We start from the raw sequence: 12,259 nt of genomic DNA on the forward strand, positions 1-12,259 counted from the left end.
AACAACAACTTTATTTTAAAAGTTCACTTTCCACTTCACCATGAAAAGATGGCGATTTGCTACACGGCGAAAATCACTTAGAAAGACGACGAGAAGTGCACGTTGAATAGGGTGATTCACTATCTGACCCAAAAAATCACCTTCCAACGCGAAAATAGCACAAATTCATGAGTTATCATCATTGAATACTGCCCTTAGTCGGCAAGTATGAAATAATCTGCAAAATGGATCCGTTTCATGATAATTAAAAACTTTTTTGTGCAAATCTCCTCCTTTTTCAAGTTGGATTCAGACTTATTAAAAAGTGTTTTTTTTTTATGTGATTTACTATATGACAAACTTGAATAAGAGCTGGTCCGTTCGTGCCCATGTCACTGACACTTGCCGAGTGTGAGGGGAAGGTTACGCCTTATAGAGAGGTGTGGCGCCCTAAAGAAAAAATATATAATAGAAAACATGTATTATGTGTATCGCGGCCAACCCTGGTAATTACTACACGCTCTCCCACGGCGACCCTGGATTTATTTTACAGTACATTCCAACAGCAATCACTGCATCACCTTTAGCATAATCCGAGTCCTTTCGTGGACAACCAATCGATGCACGCGTTGCAACTGCCAATAGAAATGGCAGAACATTTTCCAATCGGCGAACCGGTTCTTGCGATTGTCAGGAAGTATTGCTGTCCCTGTTTTCGTTAGAGGAGAATTTAGAATGCAATTTAATGCTGTAGCTTCCAGTGAAGAGTTGGTTTCCTTTTTTTTTTTTTTTTTTTACGTATATTAGAAACTACGCTTTACAGTAATAATCTAGTTTCTTAATATATTTCCTAACGTTAGAAGAAATGAAATTCATAAGCGCTATTTTTAATGGTTTCTTAGTTCTATTAGTAGTGTTAGGCATTCGAGATGTATTTTTCGTGTATGAAATGAACAGATGCAGTATGACCTACATGTTCGAGTATCCAGAATATCAAGTAAGTAACGATTATTGGAAATGATGTACTTATGTGCATTACATTTGCTGAAAACTAATTTGAATGAGTCATTTATTAAGTTAGTTTTGGGAGTTTTGGTGCTGATCTTGGATGCATGTGCTTTAGGGACTATGTAAAAACCGGACCGGACTGCACTCCGGACCGCCGGACAGGACATCAAAATCTGCAGTCCGGAGCTTGTAGAGTCCGGTCCGGGGGGTGTCCTGTCCGGGGGGATACCTTTGATAGCTATCACCAGGGATATGGGGAAGGGGAGATTACAGCCTCCCCGTGGGGTCCGGACCGTCCGGTTTTTGCTACATGCCTGGACCAAACAGGGAGGCTTTATTCTACCCCTCCTCCTCTACCTGGTGACAGGTGTGACAGGCAGCCCCCTCCCGTACAGGACACCCCCGGACAGAACACCCCCCGGACCGGAGGCTACAAGCTACAAAATGCAGAGTTTGATGTCCGGTCGGGGTTTTGTCCTGGTCCGGTTTTCACCCATACCCTGTGCGTTATGTAATATAGCAATCATTACTGTTACATGCTAAATTATTATTTTTTAAATCTTTGTTTCTGTTGTATTAGTGGTTATTAGAACTATGGGGCAGATGTATTAAGCCTTAACAAGAGATAAATGCAAGTGTGATAAGGAGAGATTAACAGCCAGCCAATCACCTGCTAACTGCCATGTTACAGGCTGTGTTTGAAAAAAGTCAGAAAGGAGCTGATTGGCTGGATGTTTAGCTCTCCTTATCACACTTCAATTTATCTCTTGTTAAGGCTTAATACATCTGCCCCAATGATTCCAAAACAATGACCAACAATGTGTACATACTGGCATATATTCAATGCCGTGGGCGAGCGGTGACTGCGAGCACGACTTTTTGCTCGCAGTCACCGCTCACCCTGTCAGTATTCAACTGACCCCCCTCATTCGCAAATTCCCCCTCGCTCCGTTTTTAGAGCGAGGGGGAATTTGCGAATGTGCCTCCGAAAACTGCGAGAGCCGAGGCTAATTACAGCGAGTTTGCTGCACTAGCCGCGACTCTCATAGTTTAGGGGAATCCTCGCCGTTCTGTGACTGCGAGGATTCCCCCGGAACGTTGCATAGTGCGAGCGGCTGGCGCGGGGTTAAACTGCGAGGATCACTGGTTTTCTGTGATCCTCGCAGTTTAACCCCCTCGCCGGCCGCTCGCACCGGCATTGAATACTGCACATTGTCTTCATGATTGCATCACCATTTGCAATCACTCTGCATGGAATGATTTTTCTAGTGTGTGCAGTCTGTGAGTAACCCAGGCCAGGGCTTACTCAGTGGCTGCAATAGAAACTGGCTGTTCGGGGCCGGAACTGATGTCACGTGACTTTCTGATAACACCTGGGCATGCAGTGGCGTAACTATAAATTTTGCTCCCCCCAGCCAGAAAAGTTTCTGGCACCCCCCCCCCCCCCCCCCTCATAATGCCCCTTTCTCTATACGCCACACACTGTTATGCCCTCTAAACTATACACCACACACATAATGCCCCTTTCTCTATATGCCACACACCGTAATGCCCTCTACACTATACACCACACACATAATGCCCCTTACACTGTACACCGCACACCGTAATGCCCCTTACACTATACACTGCACACATAATGCCACTTACACTATACTCCACACATTGTAATGCACCCTAGACTATACGCCACGTGCTGTAAAGCAGTATATATATATATATATATATATATATATATATATATATATATATATATATATATATATATATATATATATATATATATATATATATATATATATATATATATATATATATACACACATACATACATACATACATACATACACACACACACACACACACACACACACACACACACACACACACACACACACACACACACACACACACACACACACACACACACAGAGGAATCACAGATTACTCACCAAATATGATGGCTCTGCGTGCATGAGGGGAGGGTAAGGACTCAATGGCACCCTATGCGTGGAACCAGGAGCAGGGGTGAAGGAGTACAATGTCTAGGGGAGCAGTCAGCACTGATTATACTGCTCTCTGGCCTCCTGTGTGTGGCCTAGCAGCAATGGCAGGGAGGAGAAGAGGGTTTGTAGATAATGCTGCTGGAGCCAGGAACAGTAATGCAAGACTCCAGCAGCGGCGGGACTGTGAGCCGAGGGCACCCCTCATGGGCGTCTGGCAGGGAGACGACAGCAGAGACAGCGGGACTGCAGTGCCGGCAGCAGGACTTGGAGCCGGGCGCACCCCACATAGGCGCCAGGCAGGGGGACTTCAGCGGCATCAGGACTGGGAGCTGGGCGCACACCACATGGGCGTCTGGCAGGGAGACGACAGCAGAGACAGTGGGACTTCAGTGCCGGCAGCGGGACTCCGGCGGCTGCAGGACTTGGAGCCAGGATCACCCCACATAGGTGCCGGGCAGGGGGACTCCAGCGTCTGCAGGACTAGGGAGCCGGGCGAACCCCACATAGGCACCGGGCAAGGGGGAATCCAGCGGAGGCAGCAGTACTCCACCGGCGGCAGAAGTGAGAGCCGGGCTCCCCAGCCACCAGGTTAGAGGAAGAGATTTAGGGAGGTACTTCCCTGCACAGCCACAGACAAGTGTCGGACGGCTTGCGCTCCCCTCAAAACATGCTGGCGCTGGCTCCCCCAAGCCACCGCGGGGGCTGCGGCAGCTTAGTTACGCCACTGTGGGCATGGCTGCACTTTCTCTGACACTCCCATAAACGCTGGTATCCTATAAACTTGCATATACCAGCGATCAAAAAAGTAAGAGGATTTTATTGCAGGATGGCGTTGTGCATGCTTACTACTAGCTGTACGCATGTGCAGTCTATCGATTATCGCCTGGATCATGCGGCAGTTCACAGCCACATGATCAGGTCTGAATAACCTGCAAGATCTCTGGCTGATAAGAGTAGTGTTATTGATTGTCATTACAGTAAATTGTCTCTTATTGCAAATGTGAGCATGCTCAATGGAACCTTTTGAGGCTGGAGTCCTTGACCCATATGGAGAAGGTTCTCAACAGTGCACGTTTTCCAGGTCACCTGGTAGGTGAACAGGTGCTCTCATTAGTCACTGACACATTTTAAAATATCACAGGTGGAGCTTATTATTTCACCTTTTGATTGTGTGTGGAGACCTGGAAAACGTGCGCTGTTGGGGGTCCTTGAGGACAGAGGTTGAGAACCACTGCTCCAGCCCACCAGAGTTTATCCCTGATGAAGCAGGTCCGGGCTATTGCACTGGGCTGGAGTATGGAGCTGCTGCAGCTGTGATACAGGGCCAGATGCACTAAGCTTCAAAGTGATAAAATGGAGAGTGATAAACAACCAGCCAATCAGATCCTACCTGCTATGTCACAGACTGTGTTTGAAAATGTCAGGCAGCAGCTGATTGGTCGGTTTTTTATCACTCTCCAGTTTATCACTTTTGAAGCTGAAAAACCCCATGTTGACCTTTTGACTGTCGACCTTGCCCATGTTAACCTAATGCTTGTGTCGATCTAGACCCATGACGACCTTGGGGCCTGTCGACCTAGTGGTGTCGACCCAATGCTTGTCGACCTAGTTGCTGTAGACCTAACGATCCACACCCCTATGTAAGGTAGCCAAATATCAAAGAATTTAGACTTACAGGATTCCACAGCTAGTGTGGAATCCACATGGTCAATATGAAACATATGAAACATGTCAATGGGTTCGATCTCCACCATGGCTCTAATTGTGCGGAGTTTGTATATCCCCGTGCTTGCATGGGTTTCCTCCCACAATCCAAAAATATACTGGTAGGTTAATTGGCTTCCAAAAAAATGAACCCTAGAATGTCTGTGTGTGCGTGTACATGTGGTAGGGAATATAGATTGTAAGCTCCTTTGGGGCAGGGACTGATGTGAATGTTGAAATATTCTCCGTAAAGCGCTGCGGAATATGTATGTGCTATATAAGAAACTGTTAATAAATAAATCAAGATAATAGTAAAGTTAATGATATCTGTTCAGGGTGTATCCACTGCAACATTATGGTCTTTTTAGCTACAGTTGCTATTCTAGCTAAAAGAAGGTGAGTACCAATTGCTGGCTTGGGCTAAGGGTTGGAGGATAGTGGTTCCATAGAGCCCATGGCATGGAGATAGTAAATGGAATACAGTATGTTGTGAGTTGGTGATAGAAATCTGCACATTGGACGTTATAATGGTTAGGATGCTTTGCGCTGCTGGATAAATAGGTTGCTGAGTGTATCTGCTGAGTAAATTTGAACTGGACACACTGTTTAAATCTTAAATGTTTTACCCAAAATTCACAAGAACCTCACATCACCTCCTGGGAGACCAAATATTTCTGGTGTAGGGTCCCTTACCTCAAATTTATCACATTTTGTTGATTCACACCTTCAGAAATTTGTCACATCACTTCCATCACATATTAAAGACACCACACCTATTTTAAACAAAACATTAGAATTATCTTGGACAGAGGGGTGGGGTTTCCTCACCCTTGATGTCCAAGCCCTTTACACGAACATTCCAAATGACCAAGGCCTAGAGGCCATTGGCCACTATTTGGTACATGGATGCAAGTAATTCTTCAACTAAAAATAATTTTAGTTTGGATACCATATTATTCATACTCACAATTATTTCCTTTTGAGGATACTCACTTTTTACAGCAACTTGGAACGGCCATGGGGACCAGATTTGCACCTATATGGGCTGCCTAGAGGAACAACTTATTTGGAGTGGTCCATATGGGGAGAATCTGGTCCTCTATGGCCGTTTCATTGACGACCTCTTCATAATATGGAGAGGGGGTCATTAATTTTGTAATTTGTTGATTTTCTGAAGTCCAACAATTGCAACCTCACTTTCACTTACACTTTCAGTTACACAAGTGTTAGTTTCCTGGATATTGCATTCTCCATTCAGAACGGCCTGCTGGTCTCATCAAACTACTTAAAACCAGTAGGAACAAATAATTATCTCCATTATAATAGTGGTCAGTATAAACCGTGGATTAACAATATACCAAAAAAATCAATTATTAAGGTTACGTCAAAACTATGCATTAGACACAGATTATCAGTCCCAATCACAACTCATGATAGATAACTTCAAAAGGCGTGGTTATCCAGATGGAATTTTAAAATAAGCTTTAAATACTGTTGAGAGTACTCAAAAGAAACAGTTTTTTGGGATCTAAAAAAACTTCTAAAGAAGGTACTCCAGCTAACGAAAATACAATCAATTTCGTCTCTAAATTTAATACAAAATCTAATCAAATATAAAGGATTCTATTAAATAACTTTGAAATCCTTCATCATGACAAAATCCTTCAAGGACATCTCAATACCCCTAGAATCACATGTAGAAGAAATAGGAACATTAAAGACTTCCATCCTTAAAAACAGAGGCACATTCTACCTGGCTTCCACCAAAACCAAGAGTTTCAAATGTAATAAAAATATTTGTTTACTAGTGTTCATTCTAGCACCCGCTATCTTTGAAAGCCAATGCAGTTCCTCTTCCCTGCCTGGGGTGTCGCTGTCTGCTGTGGTGTTTCTAACACAGGTCTGGTTTGCATATCAGTGCTGATATACAGACCACACTGTGCTAGAAGCATTACAGCAGACAGTGACACCCCAGGCAGAGAAGAGGAACTGCATGGGTTTTCAAATATAGCGGGTGCTAGAATGAACAATATATATGAACAATATATATATATATATATATATATATATATATATATATATATATATATATATATATATATATATATATATATATAACAGAGGGGGCGCCTATGGTGTAGTACCTTTTTAATTATTTAAAAAGACATATACACAATCTGTTTTAAAATAGGTAGAGCATCCGTACCAAACAATTTGTCAGGTGTGGACTTAATACCACATGATTCAATCTACAGCCCACTGGCACATCAGCTACAGGAACCAGCCCGCCGTCAACAGGTGAAATAGTGACTCACGGAACCTCTCAGCGCGATGCACCACAGTGTCCAGCAGTGTCGGTGCAGCACGGGTCCCGGCGGCTTCTCCTTAGCCCGCTCAGTGGGGATAGTCTGGTGTCACTCTGGCCACGCCTATATATATATATATATATATATATATATATATATATATATATATATATATATTCCACAAAGCCTGCACTCACACCTTCAGCATGTGCAATTGGGTGGGGTGCCTTATTGGAGCACAGGTAGAACCTGTGGCCAAAAAATACAAACACTATCCTACTGTCAAAAAATAGGAAAAAGCACTCTCCACAAGAAAAGACTGTATATAAATGAAAAAAAACCCTGTTGCTGGTTCAGTCTCCAATCTCCAACGTTTCGATCACAGCAGTGACCGTTGTCAAGGAGTGAGATCAGCCAATATATTCTATACACCATGTGCAGCAAAAAGTCAACCGAGCAATCTCCAAGGAATGGGAGCCACAACCAGCTGACCCCCAATCTCTGAAGTGAAGGGATACCTTCACTTTAATCAATATTCAGCACCAAATGGCGCGCTGCGTACCTGGCCATGGAACGCATGCATATGTGGCTTCCGGCCTGTGGAACGCACGTGATGCAACTTCCGGTATTGCCAGGAGTTGTATTCACGTATCTAAGACAACCTGAGCGTCTCATTGCGGCGTTACTCAGAAGGAGGGGCGGCTCCCTTTGACGGGGACCTCCCTCCTGTGCAGGGGGGCCGTCTATGCTCTTTATTTAGGTATGTGTCGAGATTAGAGATCCACTACGATGCCGCCCCCGGGTCGACACCTACTTACCACTCCGCCCATTACCCACAGGACACCCAACAGTGCAATGGGATGACAAATATACATACATACATCAATAGATTGTTAAACAAATAGACATGTCTGGTTAAATGTCATCACACCGCACAAACCTGCAGTAGTGATGTTAAAAACAACCAGCGTTTTATACATGCACATAACAAATGAATGGGGCTTGTGACTTTCATATTCTCCGCCCCAACGATCTTTCTGTGTTACTGAGTCATCCTTCGAGTCATCATCTTTTATGTTGACCATCAAGTTGGCCATAATAAAGTGCTGATCCCAACACCAATGCTGGGTCCCAGTGGCGGGTTCATGTTTATTACACTATGATGTTGATGTACCCTGTTAAGTTGTGTTTTTACCTTACTGGTTGAATTATTTATTTTTATGATTACATTTTATTTTGTTTTTATTTTTAGATCTTTATTTTTATTTTATTCTATTTTATTTTTATCGGTGCTCAAGGAGGTGTTCGTTAATTACTGCTGATGTGTTTATCATGATGGTACTGGGACCAGACCCGCTCTTTATATACTGAAAGGGGAGAACACAGCACTTGTACAATGTTCAAAACTTCACAATTGACGTCAATGTCCCATTTGTTGGACATAATGGAATTGTCACAGGGGTTCACATGACAACATAAACAAATAGTGTAACGGTGCTCGGTGATTGGTGCATGCACCTCAAGTGTTATTAACATTGGCGCCAATTTCAATGAGTAACAAGCTCACTGCCCAACCCCTCACTGAGCACCGCAAAGCCCAGTGAGTAGGATACAGTGAAATGGCCACAAATCAGAGTAATAGATTATCATAAAGCTGATGGTGTGTGTCACACACCCTTATACAGTTCAGACTGACACCTGGGAGCATCAGTGCCCACAGATGTCAGAGACACTTAATGTAATCAATTATCAACCCCACTGGTTGGTGATGGATACGACCGGGAGCTAGTTACCGGTGGACAATAAATAATCGCCAGTGCATGGTGAGAAATAAACAGTTAGACATGAAAGATGGGAAAGAAGAAGAAAAAGAAAGAAAGAATCAATCTAGGGGGCCAATCCCCCAACCACATAAGAGACTCCACATAAAAAAAACCACAAGAAAAATCTGATCAAAGAATCCTTTCACAAGACATTTGGTTCAGGCCGAAAAAACTGCCTATAAGTTTTGTTCATGGTGTTGGTAATCCGAGAGGAGTCTATTCAGACCTATAGTTTAACGTAAAAATAGTGAAAATGAATTAGTCTCATTGAGACCCCGGGGTGCTAAGGTTCATAAATTGTAGATCCAGCAGCCTTCTACTTTCTTTAAGCACAATCCTCTGTCACCTCCGCGTTTTGGTTGTGCAACCCAGTCTATCAAATGGCATCTCAAGGAAGGTACCTGATGTCCAAATTGGAGGAAATGCCGGGGGACCGGCTGGTCAGCCTTGCCACTGTTGAGTGCCACCCTAATACTTCTTCTGTGGTTTGCCATCCTCTCACGGAAGCATCTACTGTTCATCCCGATGTATGCCAATCCACATGGACATGTGAGAATATAGAGATGACGTGGTCCATGCGACAATGGAGATGGTATTTGATGGTTACTTGTTTACCCGTCTGGGGGTGTGGAAAAGATGGCCCAATGAGCATGGCACTGCAGGTTGTGCATCCGCTGCAGCGGTAGCAACCTGGTTTTTGGCTATGTAGCCAAGTAGTTGAGGTCTTTTGTTCTGGACTGGCTGTTGGGCGCATGAGCATCTGTTTCAGATTTGGGCCTATCGGTAGGCCATCATGGGTGGTCCGTAATCTTGCAGTTTAAGTGTCCTATCGGTTGCCACAATTAGCCAATGATGTCTAAGGCTTTTTGGATGCTGCGTGATGTGTGATCGTAGGTGTTGGTAAATTTCAATCGTTTGTGTTGCTTGGGTGGGGTTGTGGTGGTTTGGGCCAGATTGCGTTTGGCCTTTTCAAGACATCCCTGGACTATTGTTCTTGAGTATCCCCTTTTGAGGAATTTTGTTGACATTTCAGCAAGTTGTACTTGTAAGGTGGCCTTGTCGGTATTGTTCCTCATTACTGGCATAAATTGCGATACCGGTAGGTTATTCTTGAGAGCTGGTGGGTGCTGACTAGTAGCTGCCAGGAGCGTGTTCCGGTCAGTCTCTTTCCTGAACAGACAGGTGTGTATTCGACTATCCTTGAATGAAGTATTGATGGACTGGGACTCAATCTGGTGTGTGAATTGTATCGGGTGTATGCAGTCATTCAAGGTTGACATCATTTGACAGAATTCTGACTGTGTCCCTCGCCACAGGAGGAACACGTCATTGATGAAACGCTTATAGAATTTAATGAATGTGTTGAACCTCGGGAAGATGATTGTCTGCTCTTAGTCGATCATGAAAGATCCTGCATAAGACGGGGCCAGGTTTGACCCCATGGCCATGCCTGACGATTGCACAAAGGAGTCTCCGTACATGAAGTGATTGCAGGTCAACACAAGTCTCGCCAATTCAATCAGGAAATCAGTGGGTGGGACCAGTGAAGTTCTGGTGTCCAATAGGTTTCGTAGTGCCCTCAGGCCATCAGTGTGGGGTATGATTGTGTAAAGTGAGTGAACGTTCATAGTCACCAGAAAAAGGGGTTCAGAACTGATGTCAATTTCTTTTAGTTTGGTCAAAAAATCACTTGTGTCCCTTATGTAACTCTGGCTTGAGTTAATTAGGGGTTGCACGTTCTTGTCAGTGTAAATAGCCAATGGTTGTAATAGTGAATTTCTGGCGGAGATGTTTGGTCTCCCAGGCGGTTGAGTTACAGACTTGTGGATCTTGGGGATGGTATAGATGATAGGACATACTGGGTGCTCTACCGTCAGGAAATCAAACGTATGTTTGTCAATGGGTGCGGCTGTTTAGGGCCTCCGTCAATATCCAGTCAACTTTTATTTTGAGGTTTTTGAGTGCGGCACGTTCTGCCTTGGACAAATTGTCATATCTAGACTGGTGTCTCCCCAGACCAGTCTCGAGTTCCACTAATCTGGTAAATGTGCGAATACTGGGGTTCGCGGAGGTGGGGTCAAAGGTTGAGTGGTTCCTAAAGGTGTTTGGTGGTTGACAAGTTTCTGTGTCACCAAAATGTTCACGGAGCCTAAGCTTGCTGCCAAATTTATACATGTCGACGGCTGTGTCAAACGAATTGTGTGGCCCTGTTGGAACAAAGGTTAAGCCGTGAGAGAGTAATTGGGTGATGGCCTCGTCCAGGGGGGTATCAGATAAGTTAAAAACTAAATCTGATACCGCCCTCTCCCTTGGAGCCACGAACCTCCCCTTCCTCGGGTGTGGTCTATGCCCCTTTGTCTTGGGCGGACCGATGTGAGTGTGGGGTCTCTCCCTAAAAAATCACTCTGTGTTGCCCGTGAGTCTGATTGCTCTGTGTCAGAGGCTGATGTCGAGGAGCCGGTCTCAAATCGCACCTGTCTTCTTTGTTGCCACCTCACTCTGTTGGCTCTTGCTGATCTATTTGTGCCTGAGTCTCCGGTCATATAAACCATGTGATTTTGATAATCTGCCGTTACTGTGGTCAATTTACTATGTTTTAATGTTATTAGATCTCGTCTGTAGGAGTCGACCTGTGTGACAAGTTTATCAATGAAGTTGTTGGATCTATCACTTTTCAGCGTCACTAGGTGCGCTGTGCCAAAGTTGTCAATATCGACTAGTACCTTCAGTTCTTGTCCCACCTCCTCGACCACCAATAGCATGAGGTTGAGGGAGCACTTGTTTAGAACCCCACACCAACGGCTGCAAAATGTGGGGTTTGTGCGCCCGATGGTGGGGGTATTGGCTACTCTGAAGCCACAGGGGATGAATTTCTTTCAATGGTACTCGGACAAAAAATGGGCGTGTAGGGTTAGATGGCCCTCACGTTTTCTTAGTTTAAACAGGCGGTGATACAGATCTATCGGGGTTTCGGAAGGCAATATATCAAAATACTCAAAAACCTCAAAGCCAATCCAAACCTGGTAGTGCGAGCGGCTGATAAGGGTAAGCCATAGTCGTCCATAGTCATTGGGATGATTACAACGATGATTACAACTCTGAGGTCCTACCCCAATTGGCAGATAGTAAGTTTCTAAACATTTCTAGAGTGGACTGTACAAAGTCAATTTGTATTACCCGCAAATAATCCTCTGGAGGAGGGATGTGGAGATGGCTCTGTGGGAACAGCCTTTCCGGTGTCTTTCCAAGTATTTGCTGTCTTACCTGCCTGTGGAGTGAACTCTGGGGCACACCAGTAAGTTTTGACCAGTCTACACATACCTTCCCTGCCAAGGTGAGTCAGGACATAGGCTGTCTCTGCCAAGACAGTGTGGCATGCTCTGGGAGTCACTGGTTTTCCTTGTCCATCTTTCTATTCCTGTCCACATCCTTT

General features: G+C 44.5%; 1 protein-coding gene across 1 annotated transcript in view; it reads left to right on the top strand.

Moving 5' to 3' along the window:
• Positions 1–651: 651 nt before the first annotated feature.
• Positions 652–12,259, top strand: part of PGAP1 (post-GPI attachment to proteins inositol deacylase 1) — a 466,817-nt gene continuing 455,209 nt past the window's right edge. The window contains exon 1 of the mRNA XM_083153565.1: positions 652–976. Coding sequence (XP_083009691.1) covers positions 845–976 — 132 coding nt within the window. The 5' untranslated portion in view covers positions 652–844. The remainder of the gene's footprint in view (positions 977–12,259) is intronic.

The sequence above is a fragment of the Crinia signifera genome, chromosome 7 (genome assembly GCF_055691185.1).
Source record: "Crinia signifera chromosome 7, ASM5569118v1, whole genome shotgun sequence".
Classification (NCBI taxonomy): Eukaryota; Metazoa; Chordata; class Amphibia; order Anura; family Myobatrachidae; genus Crinia; species Crinia signifera.